This window comes from Verticillium alfalfae, genomic scaffold, assembly GCF_000150825.1.
Source record: "Verticillium alfalfae VaMs.102 supercont1.3 genomic scaffold, whole genome shotgun sequence".
Taxonomy (NCBI): Eukaryota; Fungi; Ascomycota; class Sordariomycetes; order Glomerellales; family Plectosphaerellaceae; genus Verticillium; species Verticillium alfalfae.
Genome location: NW_003315036.1, coordinates 1,227,235 through 1,250,243, shown reverse-complemented (window position 1 = coordinate 1,250,243; position 23,009 = coordinate 1,227,235). Strand labels below are relative to the sequence as shown.

General features: G+C 53.1%; 8 protein-coding genes across 8 annotated transcripts in view; 3 read left to right on the top strand and 5 right to left on the bottom strand.

Moving 5' to 3' along the window:
- Nucleotides 1-2,031: 2,031 nt before the first annotated feature.
- On the bottom strand, nt 2,032-2,907 carry VDBG_02904 (phosphotransferase enzyme family protein; the record flags this gene model as incomplete). Its single annotated transcript, XM_003006719.1, has 1 exon — nt 2,032-2,907. The coding sequence occupies one exon, from the start codon at nt 2,905-2,907 to the stop codon at nt 2,032-2,034; it is 876 nt and encodes a 291-aa protein (XP_003006765.1).
- A 1,286-nt stretch (nt 2,908-4,193) lies between these two features.
- On the bottom strand, nt 4,194-6,202 carry VDBG_02903 (trichodiene oxygenase; the record flags this gene model as incomplete). The annotated part of the gene is made up of 6 exons (XM_003006718.1): nt 4,194-4,205; nt 4,375-4,519; nt 4,578-5,252; nt 5,324-5,689; nt 5,750-5,840; nt 5,965-6,202. 6 exons carry the CDS (start codon nt 6,200-6,202, stop codon nt 4,194-4,196), a joined length of 1,527 nt encoding a protein of 508 aa, XP_003006764.1.
- An 847-nt stretch (nt 6,203-7,049) lies between these two features.
- On the top strand, nt 7,050-8,389 carry VDBG_02902 (conserved hypothetical protein; the record flags this gene model as incomplete). Its single annotated transcript, XM_003006717.1, has 4 exons — nt 7,050-7,235; nt 7,296-7,786; nt 7,854-7,921; nt 7,977-8,389. The coding sequence occupies 4 exons, from the start codon at nt 7,050-7,052 to the stop codon at nt 8,387-8,389; spliced, it is 1,158 nt and encodes a 385-aa protein (XP_003006763.1).
- An 892-nt stretch (nt 8,390-9,281) lies between these two features.
- VDBG_02901 (pantothenate transporter liz1) lies at nt 9,282-10,857 on the bottom strand (the record flags this gene model as incomplete). Its single annotated transcript, XM_003006716.1, has 2 exons — nt 9,282-10,573; nt 10,632-10,857. 2 exons carry the CDS (start codon nt 10,855-10,857, stop codon nt 9,282-9,284), a joined length of 1,518 nt encoding a protein of 505 aa, XP_003006762.1.
- Nucleotides 10,858-12,745: 1,888 nt separating this feature from the next.
- VDBG_02900 (conserved hypothetical protein) lies at nt 12,746-14,693 on the bottom strand (the record flags this gene model as incomplete). Its single annotated transcript, XM_003006715.1, has 2 exons — nt 12,746-14,423; nt 14,473-14,693. 2 exons carry the CDS (start codon nt 14,691-14,693, stop codon nt 12,746-12,748), a joined length of 1,899 nt encoding a protein of 632 aa, XP_003006761.1.
- Nucleotides 14,694-15,131: 438 nt separating this feature from the next.
- VDBG_02899 (endo-1,4-beta-xylanase) lies at nt 15,132-16,478 on the bottom strand (the record flags this gene model as incomplete). Its single annotated transcript, XM_003006714.1, has 4 exons — nt 15,132-15,240; nt 15,380-15,549; nt 15,685-16,095; nt 16,188-16,478. 4 exons carry the CDS (start codon nt 16,476-16,478, stop codon nt 15,132-15,134), a joined length of 981 nt encoding a protein of 326 aa, XP_003006760.1.
- Nucleotides 16,479-18,007: 1,529 nt separating this feature from the next.
- VDBG_02898 (endo-1,4-beta-xylanase) lies at nt 18,008-19,322 on the top strand (the record flags this gene model as incomplete). The annotated part of the gene is made up of 5 exons (XM_003006713.1): nt 18,008-18,016; nt 18,078-18,456; nt 18,518-18,546; nt 18,595-19,013; nt 19,091-19,322. The coding sequence occupies 5 exons, from the start codon at nt 18,008-18,010 to the stop codon at nt 19,320-19,322; spliced, it is 1,068 nt and encodes a 355-aa protein (XP_003006759.1).
- Nucleotides 19,323-21,413: 2,091 nt separating this feature from the next.
- The window catches only part of VDBG_02897 (siderophore iron transporter mirB), a gene marked incomplete at both ends in the record, with an annotated part of 1,922 nt that continues 326 nt past the window's right edge, over nt 21,414-23,009 (top strand). The window contains 3 exons of the mRNA XM_003006712.1: nt 21,414-21,682; nt 21,743-22,735; nt 22,790-22,997. Of these exons, the coding sequence (XP_003006758.1) occupies nt 21,414-21,682; nt 21,743-22,735; nt 22,790-22,997 (1,470 nt within the window). The remainder of the gene's footprint in view (nt 21,683-21,742; nt 22,736-22,789; nt 22,998-23,009) is intronic.

Below are 23,009 nucleotides of genomic sequence, written 5' to 3'. Positions count from 1 at the left end.
TGACAGCTATGCACTGTTCGAAGTCCACCCACCGTGCATGTGTTGAATAGTGATTTGGAAGAGAGACACGCCCCCGAGGTGCGTATGAAACCAACAAAAAGCTGAACTGCAGTCAAAGAGGGAATGGGCCTTGTGTAACGGACATCGACCGTAGGACAATCTTCCTACAGGGGCGAAGAGGAGCTGCCCGAAGACTGAGCCACCAGCAGCTTCAGTCTGAAAGTACACAGCTTCCATTGTCAGCCGCATGCTAGGTAGGTGGAATCGCTAACCAGGGAGAGAGCATGGCAGGTCTCGTGTAGAGTCTCACAATCCCTAATAGGAAGGAAACAAGGACGTTGTGTCACGTCTCATATTAGATGAGAAATCTAGAGCGGACATTACATGAACTGGGGTTGGAGTCGAGAGGCTATGGCGGTAAAAGGATGACCTCAGGGAATGGTTACAGAATAAAGGAATTCGAATTTGGGTGCGGTGCCAATGTTGTATCGGAACAAAGGGACGAGGCGCAACCATCGCCCTCTTCCCGCCTTCCCTCCTTCCCCGACAGTTCAGAAACAGCCACAATATTGACGATGGCTTTTGAATACTGAGTAGCAGTGAGTCTATCCCTAAAGGCTATGCATTTTCTTCAATTGCGTCATCTTACGAGAGATGTACGAAACGCCTGTTGCAGCTCTCAAAGTTGATACAGGTAAGTGGCGTTTGTTGCGCAATCTAGGGCTTTGACCATCGGTTCCAGAGTTTGCAAATCTCTTACCAATGACTTAATGGGATCCTATGTGTTCAATGAGGCCGCTTCTATTACGGATTGACAGACATCAAGACCAATATATATAAACAAGTGGTACCAAGAGACCTATCGAATTCGAAAGGACGGACAGACACAAACAACAGTTCAATAGCAATAAGCAATACCTCTAACCAATCATATAAAAACTAGCTCCGGAGCTTTTCACCTATCCGTGATTATCCATTCGCCTTCAAGACTCCTTGCCAACAGGCATCAATTTAATCCCACCTCAGCTCCAATTGGTAAGTTCTACTGGGTCCCTTCAAGATGCAACATGCTCACTGCTGATAGAATATGGCTCATTCCGTTTTCCTCGTGGAGTACATTGGGTTTGACCAGGACCATCATGCCCTTTTCGTTGAAACATGCGAAGACGATGGATCAGGACAACTGTTCCATGTGAAGGGGGACATTCAAAGTGGGATGAAGTACCAAACAAGGCCAAGCCCCCAACCTGAAGCATCTCATGTATACAAAAACAAGAAATTTCTTGGTTGGGTGGATGACGACGAATACTCTCGCCTCAAAGTTATTTGCGCCAGTATACCGCCACCAAGAAAGCAGTATCATGTCAGCAAACGACTATATCCAAGAGTGCCATTGCGACGATGCCAGGAATGGATTCGGGAAGCATTACAAGCTCTTAGCGACATGTGTGTTTTGCAAGGGGCACCTGGCACACTCGAACTACCATGCACACTCGAACTACCATGCACAGAGACTTGAAGAACTCTGGTCAGTCCACATAGTGACTTGTTGCGAGAATATCACGGGAAACTATGAATTCGGCGGTCAGATGCAGTCTTTGGACAAGGGTTGTGGGCTAGAAAGGAGTGAGTCATGAGTCAGGAGATGTTACTTACCCAAGAAAGACTTTAGCAGAATCTCTAGACGAGGTGATAACACGGCGATGCATATGCTGCTTGAATCTGAGATTGGGCGCTTCCAACTGTTCCATGATTTCAACAAATTGTCATGCCAAAGATCCAAAAAAAAGTAGACAGGCTCGGTCGACCTGGTGAACGACCGCGTTGATTTCTGAACTACTGTCAGGAGGCTTTGCGGAGCCATGAAACACAGGGCGGGTCAGGGGCTAGAGGCTACGAGAGCGCGTATATAAGGGTTGTGAAGGGTCAAAATTCAGATGTGTCTGCTCCCATGCCTATTATCTATTGCCTGAGGACCCAGCGCGGGACCCCTCTTCACTCTGCTCAAACTACGCTCCGGCAACTACCCTCTTAAAAGATGCGGGTCCGGAAATGCATTTCCATCCAGGGGAACTCATTGAGATACTCGTCCAATATCTGAGGAACCCAATAATGCCAATCATCCATAAAATAACTTGCGCTCATCGCAAGACAGTACTCGAAGTAGACTGGGTACCATCCTGCTACTTCCCAATCGATGATAACGACGGCCCCATCCTCGGCAATCATGATGTTTTTTCTCTGCAAGTCTCCATGAGTAAAGACGGACGTTTGACTATCGAGTACTATTGGGAAGACCCGTTCATAGAATTCGTGCATTAGACGGCCAGTTTCTAAGTCTTGCCTCAAATTCCGAACGTCCTCGGCTATGGCAAGAAGCATTTGCTTCGCAGTGTCAAATGGACCCATAGGTGGACATTTATCGATGTGATACATTGTCCAAAAGGCTGCATCATTGGAAAACGGACGCCTTCCAATCGACCCGAAGTAACCAGGCGAAGGGATTTGACGCAGCCGATTCATATGATTTCGGAGCTCGCAAGCTATTCTGGCTTTCTCCTCTCGATCTAGAGAGCTCCAACAAGATGACAAAGGCTGGCCCGATATATTTTCCATGATAATATAATTGATGGGATACTTCTTGCCCTCAGGTTGGTGGGAGTAGATGGCGTAAACAGTGGGCACAGAGGCAGGCATAAAGTGCTTGACGTACAGCATGTTTTCGCCCTCTAGAAGATGCACTTGCATCCCATATTTAACGATGAAGTGTTTTCCGATCCGGACGACGCGAAGCCCGCCTCTTTCCTTCAGAATATCTTTCGAGGCAGCGATGTCTTCGATGGTGGGTAGTGGCTCCGGAAGGAGTTCGGGGGCCACCATGTATGGAAGGGAAACGTAGGATTCCATGTTTCTAGGTTCCTGGATGAATTTATATGGAAGGCTTTATGGTCTTGCCGGTTGGATTGGGATTGTTTTTTAACTTATGTTGTTGTAGGTTGTATAGTTGCGTGTTGCGAAGGCTGTATGTCTCCAGGTAGGGTGCTTGTTGCGGGCTGTATTCGTTTGTGAATCTTCTCGCTTTGGTGTTCCTATGGCAGTAACTGCCTATATCTTATATATCTAGAATTGTAAACTCGTATTACACCAAGTGAGACTAGACGTAGGGTGTGTATCTCATGACAAGATTGCTGTTTCTGCCAACAAATAAGAAACAAAGCATGAACTGGGAACATACCACACATAATCCAACAAACTTCACGGTCTGCTAGTGTACAGTGAGGCTCTGACTTCAACAGGAAGAACCTCCTTGCCTTTGCTATTGCTGTGCACATCAAAGAGCAAGTTCTATAACGCTGTGCATCTTTGACAGTTTTCTGGTCAGTCTATCCGACATAATGAGAGAGCTTGGTAGCGAGTCAACAGAGCACTTGGGAACAGGGTATACAATCGTCAAGGTCTTCTTGAACCCTATGACTATAAAGACATTGATCACGAACAAATTATTAACAAAGGCCGGTGTCCGGTAGAGATTGGCGAGAATGGCGATGGTGTTCTATTCTAGCCACTCAAGGATGGAGCACAGGTATATTTCATGTGCGAGATTTGACACCCTCGACTGAAAACTGCTTTGTCACATTCAATATCCTTTTTGGCCGATTAAAAGGACTCGAGACAAAGAATTTGGAGCCCTTCTATGTAACCAAATGATTGCATGCAGCTCTGACCTTGTCTTGACCAATTGGATGCATCAAGTCAACGCGCTACTTTACAAATTAGGTAACGAGCCCATCATAGATACTCATCAACATCCAGGACGTTTTACCCATAACCAGTGGCACCGTATCAGAGGTTCAACGACGCCCCTTGCTTTTTGCACGGGAGCTGAGATGATAAACAATGACGAGAAGGCTACGGAAGACTCCCTTTCCTATTCTACACCCCATCGTTGAGACCCTCGACAAGATGGGACGTACTCTGTTCTAACGCCGACAGCGTTTGTTCATCTGCCGCAAGTTTGATGAACACAGCCTAGAATCTTCAAAAGAATAGCATGATATTGGAAACCATGCTGAGACTTGGGTACCGGCTTCAAAACCAAGGGAGAGGGGGGGGAGGGCGAATCACAATACAGGGGAGAGATGCTGAGTCAGGTACGTCTCTGGGCGGCCACAACCATGGCATGTTAAAGTCGATTACTCGTTCTTCTCTGTCAAGTCAGCAAACACGGAGACAATTGTCATGAGAGTAATAAGTGATTTCACAATGTTCTTGAAGGAAATTTAAAAAGCTAAGTAAACGCAGACCCTCAAACCGTCAATCTTGCTTTCAATGTGAATCTTGCACCGGTCCATTTCAATCAATTGTGACTCGTACACCCTTGCTGCTCTCCTTTGTGCATGGAACAAACATGTCGTGATCATACAGTATATCCACCTCCGTTGTCTCGTACAGCTTCATGTGGGGGAGAACCCGCAGTACGAGGGCGGAAAGAGAAAGATTGAGCTCGCAAAGGGCCAAGCTGCACGTCATTAGCGTGGAGTCATCGTCAAGGGGAAGAAGGGATATAGTATACTCACTTCATGCCTAAGCAGGCACGGCTTCCCTTCGAAAAGGCTAGCATGCCACGCTCAACGTCCTTTCTGCGTTGGTTATTCTCGTCGAGCCAGCGCTCAGGGGAGAAAGACTCTGAATCTGGGAAAACTGTCTCGTCATGATGCGTGATGGCGGCCGACATGCCGACAGCGTATCCTTGGGGTATAACGTATTCGACAGGACGCTTATTGAATTCACCACGATAGACTAGGTTCTCTTCTGTAGCGATACGAGCAGTGCGGGCAGACACGCCGTATGAGAGACGGAGACCCTCCTGAAGGACGGCGCCCAGGTACGGTAGCTTCTCGAGAACGGTCCACGAGGGAAGCTCTTTGGAGTTCTCAATGTTGGCGTTGAGCTCAGTCGTTAGTCTGGCGAGGAGTTCAGGCTTGGTCAGGAGGTGGTAGGTGATGATAGACAAGGCCCAGCTCGTGGTTTCCGTACCGGCGCCGACGACGGCGGTTGCCTCGTCCGATAGCCGCTGCGGCTGCTTCTCATGAGCCTGGAGGTCAGACTCGAGCAGTGAGCCAAAGACTGTCGGGCGGTCGTGGATGATACCAGCATCCATCTCGGCCTTTGTCTTCTTGATTTGGTTGGGAATGTCAATTTGCAGCGTCTGGATGAAGAGAGCGATGTCGGCAGGCAGATAGTTGACGAACCTAGGCAACTCACGCATTAACCTTCATGATACCAAACAATCAATACAATTCAGGTGTGTGGAAGTGCTTACCACTTTCCGGTGACAGCTAATCCTTTCAGAAAGGGGAAAAAGCGGAACATGAAAACAGGCTTCAGGATTGACGCCGTTGGCTCCCGGAAGTTAGGGTACCAATCTTCCTGGGCCAGGAAGCCGAAGCTGTCACCAAAGCAATAGCCCGAAATGGCATCGGCAGTAAAGCAGCTGTACGCCATGGTGATGTCGAATCCGTGCTTCTTGCCAGACTGAGCGAGCAGCTTGTCGCAAAGCTTCTGAACTTGGGCCTGTATGTCACCTTCCAGTCGAGCGATCATGCTGCGACTGAAGAACTTGGCCAGAGGGATACGGCGCAGACGGTGCACATCGTGATCAACTGTGCCGAAGCCAGCTTGTCCGAGCCTGCAATGATCAGCCGCGGTGTCTCGAACGTATGCTCCTTACGAAGACGGCAGCACATACGCTGAGCCATTGATCTGATGGACAGGCTTGTCCCTCTTTCGCCCCGCTACAGCGTAGATATCGTCGGCAAAGTTGGCATCGTTGCAGTGCACTTCATTGGGGTTAATTCGAACGATCGGGCCTCAACATTGTGGTTAGCTGGGCCGTCTTTGCGCTTTGATCCCGTCTTCAGACCATGTTCAAGGCTTCCTTCTGTCCTCGCTAGAACCACTCACCATACTGTTCGTGCATCTGCCTAATCTGATTCGTATAGCGTCCGAATAGTACAACGTCATGGTAGAATTCTGGTAGGTAAGTGGCTGCCGCTAATTTAGGGCCCGGAACGTGGCTCAGGGGGTGGAGAGGCGACACATTGTAGGCGGCCTCAAGCAGCTTGTACACTAGCCAGACACCAGCCAAGACCAGCGCCGTCTTAGCCGTGAAGAAGGAAACCGAAGGCTCGGGAGGCGACATGTCTTTTTGTTGGCTGGTTTTATGACAGCAGCCGTTTGTTCCAGGAAGAGTGTCGAGGGGAAGGTTAGCATCCATAAGGGTAGTATTATGACAGACATGTCGGCGATAAGTATAAACGCAAAAGACCAACGTCAGGGGTAGACCAACCACCACCGTCAAGTCCGCGGCAGCAACAACCAGTTTGGCAGCAGACTTGATCTGGGCAGTCGGCCGGTTATCCCGCTTACAGACGAAAAGACCGAGATTTGCCAGGAGGTGTTGGCAGAATGGCCACTTCTGCCCACACTTTGTGGAGAAGAAACAGGACGCAGGCAAGACTGTCCGCAGCGTTTCTGCCCACTTGACTTCTGCAATCCCTGGAGGAGGAGTACTTAATGGCTGTCACATGTAGGGGTTCGGCCGTACCTCACACACACTAGGGTCTCCGGCCTGGGATCCCGGTCGGGACTCGCGCTCTTGGGACTCCGCTTTGCGTGAAGCCCACCCCGAGTTGTTGCCTCTGGTGCCAATGACACCCTGGCTATTTGCGCCCCTGATGCGCCATGCAGCGCCTCCTGAATGGCTGGATCGTGGAGAACTTGGCTGCCAACTCCACGGCGCCACGAGGAAAAAATCGAGATTGTGTGGGCATCAGTCGGAATTACGAGTCAAGCCCCAGCAATGCACGTCAAGGCCCCGGTTTCCGGGTCTGGGCCCCTGTTCTAGACGTCAAGTCTGGGCTTCAAGAGGCTGACGCTGGTTAGGATGTGCCTTTTAATATTGGAACGGCCGTCCTCGTTATGGGAATCTGCGGGCTCGTAATGAGAGATTGTGTCGACTATCCTCTACATCGACGACAAGCTACATGATGGACTCCGCAAACCCTGTCGATCCGAACCTGCGCAGCTTGACGCCAGTTCATCTGCCGCTGGCCATCATTGTTGTCTCGAGCATCTTTCTGTTTCTGTCGATTATTGCGGTCGGCCTCCGAACTTACGTGCGGATCACTGATCGCGTATTTGGCCTCGACGATGGCCTCATGGCAGCCGGAGCGGTACGAACAACATCTCGACGAGGGGAGCACAAGGGCTGTGGACTGACAAGACGGCAATAGGTTATTTATACGGCAGTGGTAGGGTTGGCAATCTACGCCTGCACCGTCGGTATTGGCACACGACAGGAGAAACTGAACGCCTGGATGGCCGAGGAGGCGATGAAGTTCTACATCATTTGGATCCTGACATACGTCTGGGCTCTGGCTATCGTCAAGTCATCTATCTGTGTGACTATACAGCGCATTGCAGACACGCAGAGAATCATGCGCATATCAGTCTGGATTCTCCTCGCCATCACCTGGGCATCTTTCCTCGTCACATTTGTCGGCGTACTGCTATACTGCCGCCCCGTCGAGGCCGTCTGGCAGCCGGCGCTCATTCTCAGCGGCGAGGCGAAGTGCGCGCCGGTTGAGACGTTTATCGCCCTGGGCCACGTCGCCACGAGCACGACCATCGTTACCGACTTGGCCCTCGCTGTGCTGCCGGCCGTCATGCTGTGGAAGTCGCAGATGAAGACCCAAACCAAGCTGCAGGTATTTGGCCTGCTATCGTTTGCGTCACTGTGAGTACCAAGGCCTTCGTGTTGTCGGAACACTTGTTAATAGTAGAATGCGCAGCGCGTCGATCATCACGATGGTCCGTATTCCCTACGTCAACCGCTTCCGCGTGCCTGTCGATCTACAGTGTAAGAAGCTTTTCGAACCAGCCAGGAAGCGACTACTTACTAATGTACTGCACAGTCTGGGTCGGCCACACGGTTCTATGCTCCAACATTGAAACAGGCATCGGCTGCGTCGCCTCGTCGATTCCGTCACTGCGCCGCCTGATCATGCGTCGCCGCGGCCTCGAAGACTCGACACAACACTCGGGCCGCGCCACGGCTGGCGACGTCTCCCTCTTTACATTCGGCAACAGCAAAAAGACGCCCGGCGCAAGCCGTGACCGATTTCGCAACCCTACCGATGTGGGATTTAGCCTGACGACGGTACAGGGACTCGGCGACGACAACTGGGAGAGGCTGCAGGACGGTGACTCGGACAAGGGGGACTTGCTGAGCGAGGACCGCGAGGGCGCCAAGGGCATCCGCGCCCATTACACATATGCCGTGGAGTACGATCAGTCGCCGCCGTCGCTGGCGCAGGGGCTACGTTAAGCATGGCATGGAGTTTCACGAGAGGGATGCTCTCTAGCAATGGGCGCATGTTGTATACGATCAGACGAGAGCGAATTTGTATAATTGGCGTGTTTCGACGCCAGTTTGCTGATAACTATTTCTCCCTCTCCCCTTGGAGGTTGACTTGCTGTCCGATACCGACACCCTGCTTGATGAAAGCGGCGTCGTGGGTCGTTCAGGATAAGGAATCGTGAACAGGGGACCTGAATCAGGACAATGGCCCCCCCTTCCGGCGGAACCAGGGTAGGATCGGGATCTCTGATACGGGGATCGGCAGTGGACTTTTGCCCGACGTTGCAACCCGCAACTCGTGTCAAATTTCGGTCGGGTTTAAACCCCGAAGGAGACTGACTGCTGCGCACAGCATTTCCATCGCGATCGCTCGTAGATTAAGATCTCGTGGGAGAAAATCTCGGGCTGGGTCTTCGAAGCAATCCCCGGAACTCGGGCACTGGAAGACGGAGGATGCCGAATCCCGGAACGCACGGGAAACGTGTGCTTCCTCGACGCCGCCGCTTCCAGAGATTGGAAAATGTGATGTGGATGGAGTCAGATACTCACCATCCTCGTTCGAGTTACATCGTGGCAAAAAGGGCACCCACAACGAAAATTCTGGCCAGACAAACATGCGGCACTGTCGCTCGAAATCTCACTCTCGTGGCAATTGATCATCACACTCACAAAACTACATGACACGACCAGCACGACAAACAATCGTGCTGCAATGTAGCCACACAACACACAACAGCAATGTGCGAAGCGCATCAGAAAGCGCAATGTGGCAAACATGATTCACAATCCTCTCATTAGGGTATCAGGAGGCAACATCCATGACCACAACAGAACCCACATCTAGAACACACGGCCTCTCTCACAGGAGATATCGGTACTCAGGCGACATGTCACCCAGCTCCGTCTTCTCCTCCTCGGTCAGCACAGTCTGGCCTGCCGTCTTGTTTCTTGCGCGGTTGGCTGCGTGGCATGCGATGCCGTAGACGACGCAGGCTAAGATGCTCAGCGCAGTAAACGCGATGCAGATGCTGTAGCCGGTGATGTACTTGGGGGCGTCCTTCTGGAGAAACGCGTAGACGGCAATGATGCCACCAATGTTGCCGAAACCAACCTGCCAAGCGCTGCCGACGGCACGTCGATGATGGCCGCCGAGGTTCATGTTGAACCAGCAGACAATGATGGGCATGGCCGTGTAGGCACCCATGGCAACGAGAAAGAGGGCGGCATACTGCAGCTTCGTGTTGTCGTGCACGCCAATAAGGATGCCGAAGCCGGCAATGGCAATGCAGATGGCGAGCACGGCAAAGGCGAAGCGATGGCGGAGGCGATCGGACACGGTGGCGACAGCCATGGAGAAGCCGAAGGCCACGACCCAGGGTGGCACGCTGTGCAACTGTGTCTGGATTGCGTCGTAGCCGTACGTGCGGATGATGCTGGGCGCGAAATAGGCGTAACCGTAAGCGGGGACGATGAGACCAAAGTACATGAAGCCGCCGACGATGACCTTGTAGTCCTTGAAGACGCGTCCGACGTCGCGTAGGGTGATGCTGCGATCATGAGCGGCGGCGCCCTGGTCGATGCGGAGGCGGGCAGAGATGAACTCGCGCTCATCCGTCTTGAGCCACTTGACATCCTCGGGAAAGTCGGGCAGCCAGAAGTAGAAGAAGAGGCTGACGAAGACGGTGAGGCCGCCCTCGAGGATGAAGATCCAGCGCCAGCCGCGGAAGCCGCGCAGACCGTCCATTTTGCCAATGGCTGCGGCGAGGAGACCGCCAAACGCACCGGCGAGGGTCGTCGAGTTGAAGAAGAAGGAGTAGCGCTTCTGGGCCTCGTGACGACGGTACCACATGCCGATGAGGTAGAAGGCACCGGGGAACATGCCCGTCTCAAAGACGCCGAGGAAGAAGCGAGTGGTGATGAGGCCGGCGTAGTTCTGGACGAAGCCCTGAAGGAGGGTCACGAGCCCGAAACCGAACATGTTAATGCTAAGCCAGACATGAGGTCGAAACTTTTTCAGCAGAATATTGGAAGGGATCTCGAGCAGGATGTAGGGCACGAAGAAAACGACGAGCGCATTGTTGTAGAGGTTGCCGTCGAGTTCTAGCTCTTCCGCCAGACCAAAGACTTTGGCATTGGCAATGTTGACGCGGTCTGGGCGCGCAATTCGATCAGTTCAGGAAGAAGCAGTTGGCGACGCCTCAAGACATACCGAGGAAAGCGAGCAGATACATGACGCAGAGGAAAGGGAGGACGTGAAGGTCGATTTTGGTCAGGAGCTTGCGCTCAGTCGTGTGGGCCGGACACTGGACACTGGCGTCGGCGATGCGCGCCGGCGAGGGTTGCTCGGGATCGAAGCCATTGCCGGCCTTGAGGGAGCCGGCGATTGACTCTTCACGATCATCATGCCGGTGCTGCGTTCGTGGTTCTTCCTGCATCGTGACGTGTCGGGAAACGAACAAGGCGTCTCGATGTTGACCAGATGTGGTGGAGAGGAATCAACGCGACAAAGAGACAAGCCGTGCCTGTCTTGAGTCCTTCGATTGGTCTGACTATCTCTTAAGGTCTCACATTTGCCCTCAAAGGAGTGTCAGGGCGGCGATGGCTCCTTTTTATCTTGTCCGCCTGCGCCAAATGCATGAGCCCATCCACTCCCCTCTCCCCTCCCGACCATTGACGGCTGTCGCTTGACTCACAACTTGACCGGCGTGAGCACGCCGAAGTCGGTCGCTTGGGACCAAAGGAAAATGTGACGATCATCGTCGTCCCACATGGTGACACGAGGTGGCAGGGGGGAAAAGATCGTCGTCCGTTCGGGACCAACCCCGCGTTTTGGCCTTGTGTCGTCGCCGTCACTGGACGGCCAGCAAAAGCTCTAGATCTGCCGGATTTCCAGCCGCCGACGCCGCCTGATGAAATGGTGCAGAGACATGGCCTAAACTTGCTCGCCTCGCCTGGCTTCTAGCCGCAGTAGGGAGGCGTTGATGTGACATGCTGGTGGACGGCGTTGATGTGGTGGAGACCACTGCGGCTTCCCGCGCGATTTCCTCCGGATTTTCGTGAGAGGGCTGCATCCATCCTTGAGACTACAAGGGCTGGCGCCTCCGAGAAGGGAAGGTCATGCAGGGCGTGGGATACGCTCCAATAAGACTTGAAATGCGACGCTATAATTCAGTTGTTTGGTGAACGGCGAAGGGCGGGGGGCCATGAGGGTAGACTTGCATGTCCATCTCAACTTGCCTGCGTCAAGTGACGTATCTGCTGGCAGTTGGTACGGAATTGTTGATGATAAACGCTTGCAATGCCTCTGGGGAAAGACCTCAGATGCGATACGTTGAGCATAGGGCTGCAAGCCGCCAGACGTTGGTCAAAACACCTATGGTTTGCCTCCGAACCGCAGGCTCCATCTTCCGCTACCGCTACCGCTCCCGCTACCACTGCGACACCGACACCACTGCACGCACAGTCTCCTGCGGGGTGGACGTTTCCCACTAGAGGCCCTGTAAGAACACGGGACAGTATTGCTGGTATTCTTGCCAGAAGACAATCAGTGCCGCCTGTAAGCGGGTTTACCGAGGTGATCAAGGCTCACATCTTAATCTCACGATCCAGGCGCAAGAATATTGATAAAGAGGTGGAAATATCGACTTCAAGACCGAGAATGGCGTCGAGGTGCTTGACGCCAAGTCTTTGGGCGCCCAATCGAGCCCCTTCTCAGGAGCCAGATCCCTGAAAAGAGGCGCCAAACTCTTGGATAGTCGGGGAGCCGCATGCGGAACCCAACCGCTGGCGGATTTCCATGGCGGAATCGTTCTGCTGTTTTGTGGCATCTTGGTGGCCGAGGTTGGCCACCATCGGAGCATACGCAGAGGGTTGAGGGCTGGAGTGGTGATCCTTGGCAAGGTTTCTCGCCAGGTGGATTGGCCTTGGAGTGCCCTACATACCGCCCCCGCGGGGGGTTCCCCGCAGACGGCTATGCCTAGTCGCCTCTGATCTTTGCCTCGGCTTGATTTGCGAGCATGAAGGTTGATTTGCTGTTTGACTTCGTGCCGTCTGCAGCCTCTAGTAAGATGACTACCCACCATCAATGGCTTGACCTCTGATCTTGGTCATCGTGGCGGTCAACCTTACGCCGTCTCGTCTGAGCAGAACATACACACATCAATTTCAGTCGAGGAATTTGTCAGACTCGGAAATAGCCACCTTTCGCTCAAGAAAACTACTATGCCCGGGTCATCTTTGACTGCGTCGTGACAAACCCAAACACACCACAGCCAGAGCCGCCATTCACGTCCTGGTCGCTTCTGGACATCCGCCGACCAATGATCAAGGTTGACTCCTACTGCCATTATCCTGCGCAAGATTGTCGGTGCTCCTTCCAGTCTTCATCTCCTGCCTCCAGCACCTCCGCTCCTGAGTCGCGACACCAGGGCCCTGATAGACGCCTCCGTACGTGCTCGTCGGCCAGCTGGCTCCGTCTCTGGCGAGCTGCGTCGTCGGCACGCCCTTGCTATACTTGCGGCGGTACCACTTGCCGTAGCCGAGAAGGTAGTACAGACGGAAGCATAGGAACGCGAACCGGTCGTTCTCGAGATCCTCGGGGTAGTCGGCGCCCAGATCCACGGCGGCCGCGAGACCCGAGATGATGGCGACCTCGTGGGCGTTGACGAGCGTCCACGAACCGCCGAAACGCACGCTGTTTCGCGCCTGCAGGAACATGATCCAGGGCACGACGAGCAGGTAGTGCGTGTAGCTGTGGCACAGCTGGTGCCACCAGTCCTTGCGGATGATCTTGTCCTCGGCAATCTCGTTGTCCGACCACAGCTCGCTGTCGCGGTCCTTGTTGAGGTAGATGGTTTGGAACACGTGCTGCTCAAACGGCACCTTCTCCGGGAACTGCGACTGGTAATTTGTCGTGTCGAAGCACATTTCGAGCTTCTGTCGGTCCTGGTCGTACATCTTGATGTAGTACATTGGTCGGAAGCTCGTTCTCGCCTCCTCGAGCCGTCCCGTCTGGTCGACGCCATTGGTATCCCGGACAGCGAGGTCCTCGCGGTAGAAGTTCTCATAGTGCTTCTTCATGTAGTCCGAGTCGTTGTGCGTGATGGTTATATCGTCGCTAAACTTAGCCGACCCTAGCACCTTGCGCTCGCGCCACGACGCTGTCTTGCCGAGCACACGCTTGGCCGTGTCCGCCAGCGTGCAAAGCACCAGCTCATCGAAGAACTCTTCCTGCGTCGGAATGTCCTGGTCGGCGCCGGCGGGGTTATGCGAGTCCTCGGCCGGTCGCCTTGCGCGCAGACGCACCGTGACGCCCTTCTTGCTGCGCTCGACAACTTCGTCCAGCTCGGTCGACAGACGGACCGTCACGCCGCGCGACTCGAGATCCTGCTTCCACGTGCTGTAAAACTCGGAAAAGTTGGGGAACACAACCATCGGCGGCTTGTTGTCGACAACCGTGTTCTCGTTGGCCGGGTACCACATGCCATAGGTCGGAGACGTGCACAGCCGCTCGAGCATGACAGCCGGGACCTCGGGCGTCGCGTTTCCAGTGCCAAGAAAGAGCGCAGTCATGGGCAGAGCGACGATATTGATAAAATCTTCGGAGAAGAAGGACATCTTAAGGACGAGCCGCAGAGGCAGTAAGGCGAAGAAGACCTCAAACCAACGCATCAACTTCAAGACCTTGGCGAAGCGCCGCACCTCACTCTGGTGTTCGGCCAACACCTTGGTCGGGAAGACGTTGGTCCAAAACGTCTCGTCCTTGCCAAAGGACACGTGCAGGTTGACAGGGTCAGCCTGGTAGCCCTGGCGATTAAACATGGTGAACGTGTGATGAAAGATGTAAGAGCCGCCCTGGACACCCTGGTTGCACCACGAGGCGCCGTACCGTTCCTTGTCCAGGGGGATCGAGAAGGCCTGGCCGCCGCAGTAATCGACGGCATCGATAAGCGTCACGTCGAACTTGTCACGGTGCTGCGACAGGTGATGAGCCGCCGACATGCTGTCACACGTTAGCTATCGTTCATGTTCACCTCTGCTGGTCATCTCACCCTGCAGCACCTGCGCCGACGATGAGCACCCGCTTCTTGCCCGACTGCGATGCTGGCTCGCCATTCTGTCCATTGATTCCATTTGGTGCCATAATGTCCGAATGTGCTTCTGTTGAGTAAGAGTCGGAAAACGGGACGAAGATGGCTCGGCCGGTCGTCGACGGCTTCAATGTTGACCGGGAGTCGCGAGTTGATGTGTTCACTCGGGTTATGGCGGTCATGACGGGTACATGGAATTCAACGACGTCATTGACTCAGTAGTGGTGGACACATGAACCCAAACCTCATGAACAATGCTGCTGTGCCTGGCGCCGTCCAGGATCCCCTGGTCTCGACCTAGCAACCTGGTCATATTCGACAGACCAATAATGTACATTGAGCAACTCGTTTGGCAGAACCCATCTCACTTGCCGTTTGCACCCCTTCTGTCGTGGTCATGGACGAGATTCCCTGAGAATAGGTGTCTGCGGAATGAGAATCGACCTTTCACTAGTATAGACTAGTCGTCAGGTCAATGAGGGGTCCTACGATTCCAAACCCCTACAGTCATGGCACACTATTACGGCCAACATGCTCTTCAAGCCATGCTCACCGGTCTGACCCTCATCTGACCTGTAAACGCAGACTATTGCATTTGCAATACCGGTCCAGGCGTGCGCTCACAGACACTGCGAGTACCATTGGTTCTGGGCACGGCACGTCCCCCAGCTGCAGCATGTGCTGCCCGTGTAGCCTTGTCCGCCGCACTGGCCGTACAGGGGGGGAGCGCTGTGTAGGCAACATGGTCAGCTTTTCTCCTTTTCACCTTCAATAGACATCAGGACACCCACCAGGTGTACTTACGCTGCCAGATGGGGGCGGCGTCGTCGGGGGCGTCGTGGGAGGAGTCGCGCTGCTGCTACCCCACGCAGTGAGAATGGCATTGTAGGCCGGCTTCTTCTGATAGTTTGCGTCCCAGATGAGTGGGTTGCCGCCGCCGATGCAGGTGTGCGCGTCGGTGAAACCCCAACCTGTGATGCCGACGCAGCGCGCGACAGCGAGGCAGGCTTGAACGACGGTGGGCCAATCTGTGGCCTGCTGTTGGAACTGGCTTGAGCCGCTACGGGCTACGATGTCCTAAAGTACACGATTGTCTCAGCGGTTTGGTATTTTCATGGGCCCGAAATTATTTGGAGGCAAGTCCTTCCTGGAGGTACATGGAACAGTACTAACAAGTTCCGTGTACACAACATCAACGTTCAAATTGGCAAACGCCCTGAGATTCTCAGTCAGAGTAGCAAGTGACTCAATCTGCCCAGTAGCCATGTGGCCCTGCAGGCCCATGCCGTCAATGAGTGCACCAGCATCCCGGACCATGCGGAACATATTCTGCGCCCTGGTTGCCCTGCGACCTGGGCGGTCGCAGTTATAGTCGTTGTAGCACAGCTTCGCGCTGGGGTCAGCGGCCCTGGCTGCCTTGAACGCCAGCGGGATGTAATCGACTCCAATAGTGCGGTACCAAACCGAGTCAGTGGTGCGGTATGTGCCATCTTCGTTGAGGGCTTCATTGACAACATCCCAAGCGTAGCAGCATACTGATTCACCCTCCAGGCATTGAATAACCCACGCTCTTATACATCCGATCTAGACTGACCGTTAAAGTGCGTCACCACGTTGCGGATGTGCGTCTACAAGATACTGATCACGGTCGTGCGGTCGAAATTACCGTTGCTGACCCAGGCGGGCACCTGCGAATGCCAGATGAGCGCGTGGCAACGCATGTTCATGCCATTCGCCTTGGCCTGCGCAACAATAGGGTCTGCATTGCCGTAATGAAAAGTGCCACGAGACGGCTGGAGGGCATCAAACTTCATCTCATTCTCGCAAGTGTATGATACGAAATCCTGGCCGTTGCTGGCGATGGGGTTGGCCTGGCTGTGGCTCATGACCGACAGGTTGATGGCCGTGGTGCCCCAGTAACGGCCTCGTGCTTTGGCTCTGGCATTGGGGCCGTCAGCTGAGATCATACTGGGCGCTGCCAAAGCAACCTGGACGAAAAACGTAATGTTGACCACGTTGACTCGATTTTCCAATGAAAGGGTAGTCAGTCTACAGGTGAATTTTGACGGACACAGGTACCGCGAGCGAGCTCCCGAGGACAAACATCGTCATGACTATCCCTACATGATTGAGGTATTAAGTATCAAACGTGTTTCTATGCTCATTTGAACACTTCTTGAATTTTGCCTTGTCAAAATAACGGAGTTGGTGCTGCCGGTGGTGCTTGCATCCGCTGGCAAATTATTGTCCGAATGATACTTCTCAACACTATATTGCAGGAAGTCCGTCGCGACCTGGGCCTTGCCACTTGATAGCGCATGTAGTCTTGATACTTAGTACGCTTGAAGATGTTTGTCAATATCCTCATCAACCATCAGACGTGACCTGCGCACCTACTGAAAGAGACGGCATCGGCCGAACCAAGTATGGTCACATGGTGCCCTACATCCATCATTGAATCATATCCGCCATGTTTTTATGCAACGGGTCAGTTCACTGACCTGGGAAATCCAACAGCCACTTCCGTATCTCCTCAAGTGAGTAACTCACAACTGAGTGGCGGCTCTGGGCCCAGATCTGTTCCCTATGGGACGATCAAGGAACCCGCTCAAAAGCAATGAAACAGCGCTGCCACCGTTTCCCTGGATGATCGAGCTTTGTCGTCCTATGCGTCGGCAAATGAATTGCAGATACAAGTCATAACGGAAAAGTCCATCACACGTGCAGGCCATGCCATCTGGGAATCTGGGAGTGCCCTTGTTGAACACAACTATTAGGCACATGAGCTCTCCCCCCGTGCATACATGCAGAATCCCGAGCTCCGAGTATCCGCTCTTCAAGTCAATCATTGAAATTCAGCTTGTCCAGATTTCAGATCGGATACCTCTCCGTGTACCAGATTTGGCCGCTTGATGATTTTGAGAGTCATTGAGCTGACTAAGTCTCTTTATTCTTTAATCCCCCAGAACTCCGAGAAACACACGGTATATTCCCCGCGTTCTTCATGAAAAGACCAGGGGTACATACTGCAGGTGCGGTTACATCAATGGGATACATGTGGCTGTTGCGACCTTAGTCCTTTGCGCACCAATACCGGCTCCTTCAACCCGGCCAAATCGTGCTTGCGCTGGTCCTGATACGCTCGAGCGGAGGAACAAATCGGAGGATCATACACCGTTAGCCTATCCTGGGTGATTGTTATGGAGCTTCGACGTGTAGCCACTTGTCTGTTCCGTTGACCATGTCGAGAGGTCACGAATTGCAGATTTAGACCGATGGCCCTCTCTGGCCAGCCGAGCACTGCTACAAATATTACCGCGGTGCCGGCCGTGGCACCACGTTGTTCGAGATTCTTTCAAGTCCTGAAACAAATTTCAACTACGTTGATATCACAATGAAGCTGTATCAGTTCGTGTTCGTCACCCTGGCTTCGGTGACTGTTGCGGTGCCCGCATCGCTAGAAAGTCGCCAGAATGGACAACTAAGCGACTACTTGATGGTTTATGTGAGTATCCTGGAGTCGATGTCGCCATGACGTCTCGAATGTGCACAACTGACGCCAACAGTTCACTGGAGAGGGAACTGCCAACGGTGAACAAATTTACATGGCCGTCTCGAATAACAGCAACCCAGGTTCCTGGACCACTGTAAACAATGGCCAGCCTGTGCTGAGCTCCACTGTCGGGATGAAGGGTGTGCGTGATCCCAGTATCATTCGCAGCCAAGACGGCAGGAAATATTGGATTGTCGCCACGGACCTCAGAGTGTACCCTCGGGGCTGGGATGTAGGCGATGACTACACCTCCAATGGATCCAAAGGCCTTGTCGTGTGGGAGTCGAGCAACTTGAGAAATTGGTCAGCCTCTCAGCTGAGGATCGTGAGTCCAAGCAATGCTGGCATGACCTGGGCCCCAGATGCCATATGGGATCCTGCAACCAGCCGCTGTACGTTATCACCTCGAATCAGAGTGTCTTGAAGTTTCTAATGCGGGTCGTTGATCCCTAGACCTCGTCCACTGGACATGCAATCTCAAGGTTCATAATATTTCTCTTGCATTACAATGACTGCTAACATCCATTCAGGGCGAAGGCTGGTTCATCATGCGCTCTTTCACCACTGATTTTGTCAGCTTCACCCCTGCCGAAAAGTGGCTCACGGGCGCCGGCATGGACGCTACCGTCTTCCGCGACCCATCGTCGTCCACATTCTACCGCGTCAGCAAGAACGGGCCGAACAACCTCATAGAGCAAGCTCACGCAAGCACCCTGAACGGACCCTGGACCGTCATTCGTAACCAGATTGGTCAGGGCCTGCCCGCCGGCGAAGGACCTTTGGTGTTCCGTGACAACATCACGCCGAGCAAGTGGCATATGCTAATCGACGACTACACTCGCGGCCGCGGATACCAGCCTTTCGAAACCAGCAACATCGCCACTGCCGACTGGTCGTCTGTCAGTTTGGCCTTGCCGCGCAGTGCTCGCCACGGTTATGTTATTGGAATGTAAGTCGCTTCTAAACCCAGGGATATCTCCTGGTGCATGCTACACGGGGTGGGCATGGCTAACTTACTTGATTCAGAACTGCGGCCGAAAGAAACTGTATTGTGGGAACTGACACCTGCACCGCTGGGTCGGGCAATCCTTCACCCCCAACATCTCCATCTCCCCCGACGAGCCCCCCTCCTGCCGGTGGCGGAAACTGTGCAGCTGCTTGGGCGCAATGTGGCGGGCAAGGTTGGACTGGCGCAACTTGCTGTCAGTCAGGGACTACCTGCAAGGTGCAAAACTCGTGGTACTCGCAATGTACTTAATTTATGAGTTTTCATAGTTGGATCTCATCGTCCTGAGAACATAGCGGCCGAGTTCCACCGGGCAATCATGGGCTAAAATGTGAGATTTGATCTTATGTTAAGGAGAAATCTATGCATGGCAACATCTGTGAAATCCCCGGAACACGGCTGGGAGAGTCCGACTGCAAAACTTAGCTGGACCATAGGGTACCACACTCGTAATCTATCGAAACAGACGAAACGTTGATAATACTCAGAATGTACTAACGTTTCACGCATGCAAGCAAAGTTGAAGGTCTTGGGATACTAACATGAGAACGCAGCTTTGTAGCAAAATTTACCTGCGCAATAGGAATTCTCGACAATAATTTTCAATATCAAGCGTATGCCTGTTGCGTTTTGCGCCTCTCTAAAGGAATGGCATAAATCATATGCATCCGGTTCTAGCTTTTCACAGCTTATATCAAGGAAGTGTTCAAATGTAAGCTGTAGCTTGATGTCCAGTGAGTAGTCTAGGATGTTTGGCGCCTGTTATGATGTTCTTGATCAGGCGCTAAATATGCTGTAAAGCTTGGTATGCGAGGTACTGCTTATGCAGAGATGAGACTTGGAGCACAATCGCTGTTCTTCATGCAACAGGGATCAATACGATGTCGATGGTGCATTGTACGGTGAGCCGGGCTCGGTTCAAATGAGATCTGATTTGCCGATCATGGATGTTTGATGATAATGTTGACCCCGTCGGCCGTGGAGCACGGTAAATTCCTTAAGAAGAGTTGAAAGTTTTGTCCAGGCATTTGATGAGTTGGAAGACCAAAGGAGCCAGACGCAAGTGAGTCAGTGCACACTGCCTTGCATGCACCTAACTCATACCCACTGATGATGACTCGTTTCTGACTACGAAGCAGCCAGGCCTGCATTACGCATAGCATAAGTAATCTAGACGAAGAGTTTAGCACCGAGATCGTCAGCCAGAGTCGGGCGGTGACCACCGACAGCGGAGCTCCGCAATTCAATTAGACAAGCCACCCTCTTCAGTCCATTAGGTCAAACTTGGCTTGTCAACGAATACATCATACATGGAAAGTTACACGGGTTAGAAGCAACATCATCATTCTCAAAGTCTGACCTTCACAGCGATCAAAATGAAGGATCTGAGCTAATGTGCAATCCGAGATGACTCGGGCTTACTCCAAAATGCTGGTGGACCTGGTTCCAGTTTCAGCCACTCATAAATCACTGTGGACTATGCCAAGCCGGATAACAGGTCACGATAGCGTCAGGAAATACCTGATAGCGAGTGATCGGAACAACGCGGACGGAGGCTGACATATACTTCTAGAAGACTGGGGGCGCAACAAGTGGAGGAAATACCTCAACACTCAAGCGATGCTACCACTCTCGGAAACGTGTGGGTCTTTTGGACGGCTTGGTGGCTCTTAGTTGGAGCGCCGCGGCGACTGAGGTGCATGGAAGGGTTTAAATGGCTGCCGTTGGTGCGTGATGGTGGCTGGGATTAAAGTTATCAGATCCGGAAGCTGTGGGTCGTCCAAGCGACGTACCGTTATCTGATCCGCCTTGGCAACCGACCATGAAGATCTGTGGATTTTGAACAGTCATGTCCCAAGTTGTCATTGGACTGTTGGACCGAAAGCTCCAAATCTAGTGGGCTAGGCGCTCACAAGTGGTGCCACAAGAAGATACCCTACCCTACCGTCGCAGGATGTTGCTCTGTTTCGAGCTTGGCCCGCAAGTCCATAGCTCGCACATGTACACGACCGCAGGATTCAAGCCTAGGGTGGGCTCCAATGTGACAGACTGCCCAAGGAGAACACGAGCTTTGGGCACTGATCGACCAGCCCAGGCACTGTTTCGCGCCGTTCCTTTGCGTCCTGGCAATGCAACTTCAAGGACGTGCAATTGCCGTACGAACTCCGGTCTCCGACCCTTGTGGCGACCGAGGGGATCTGCAAAGTCCTTGCAATTATAAGACATGAGACGGTCCCTTATGGTCTTGCGACCCTGATTCTGACGATCCCTGACTGCTTAGTTCTTCGCTGAACCCCTTACGAAATCTCCAGGACAGGGAAAATACCACAAACGTCACCCAGAATGTCTGCTAGACCCGAGGATGATATGGCTGGCCAGCCTGGGCCTGCCCTCGGCCATGTCATGAGCCACACTGGCGCCGACGAGAAGGCTGCGGCGAAGGATTCCGCTGTCATTTCGGATGACAGGTCTGGTGACGAAAAGCAAGACAAGCCCAAGGGTGAAGAGTCGGACGTTGAATACGATACAAAGGAGAAGCAGTATGGTGTTGAGAAGATTCGTGCTATTACTTCGGCATGGTCTTACAAGGCCCTCATCGTGATGTACATCATGTAGGTCATCCTCTCTTCACTTCTAATAGATGCTTGCGTCCAAGTACTAACAGGCCACAGCATCTACATTACCTCGTACACCCACTCTATGCAGCAGCAGCTTTCTCGCAACCTCACTCCATACGTCACGTCCGAATTTCAGCGCCATGGATTGACGTCCACAACTGGCATCGTATCTGGTCTAATGTACGGTGTGACGCAGTTGCCCTTGGCCAAGATTCTGAACATCTTTGGAAGAATGGAGGGCTATCTCCTGTGTCACATTCTCTGTTCAGTCGGTCTGATCATGATGGCTCTCTGCCGCAACGTCGAGACATATGCCGCTGCCCAGGTCTTTTGGACAGTTGGAAGTGGTGGTATTGGATACATCCACACTGTCCTCATCTCCGACTTTACGTCCCTACGCAACCGCATGATTATCTTCGCCCTCAACTCCACGGCATACATTGGCAATGCATTTGCCGGTCCCATCGTGGCCGAGCTTTTCTACGAACACAGCACGTTCCGCTGGGCTTTCGGATCCTTTGCCATCATCTTCCCTTTCTTCGGTGTCTTGATCTGTATCATGCTGTGGTACAACCTCAACCAAGCCAAGAAGCAGGGCATTGAGCTCGTCTCTCCCGTGAGCGTTCGAACATGGAAGGAGTCGTGCCGCTACTACTTTGAGGAGTTCGACGTCATCGGCATGTTCCTTTTGGCCACCGGGTTCTCTCTCTTTTTGTTACCCTTCAGTCTGGTATCCTACGCGCCGAACGGCTGGAAGACGGGCTACATTATCGCCATGATCATTTTGGGTCCTCTCCTGCTTGCGACCTTTGGCTTCTGGGAGAAGAAGTACGCTTCAGTGCCGCTCGTTCCGTGGGTCAACCTGAAGGATCGCACCATCATCGGGGCCTGCGGTGTTGCCGGTGCCCTGTTCCTTAGCTTCAACGCTTGGGATTCGTTCTTCTCGTCGTACCTGCAGGTTGTTCACCAGCGCAGCATCAGCCAGGCTGGATTCATCCTGAACATTTACACCATTGCCTCCTGCACCTGGGGCCCCATTGTCGGAGTGTAAGCCGCGCCTCGCCTCTTCATGTTCGTTGTCATCTTGCTGAAACTTCACAGTCTGATCCGCCAGACAAACCACTACAAGTGGATTGCCGTTGCTGCAGTGCCCGTCGCCGCGCTCTCGACCGGCCTCCTGATCCATTTCCGCCAGCCCGATTCCTACATCGGCTACATCATCATGTGCCAGATCCTCAAGTCCGTCTCTGCCGGCACCATCATCATCTGCGAGCAGCTCGCCGTCATGTCCGTCGTCTCGCATAATGAAGTCACGAATTCC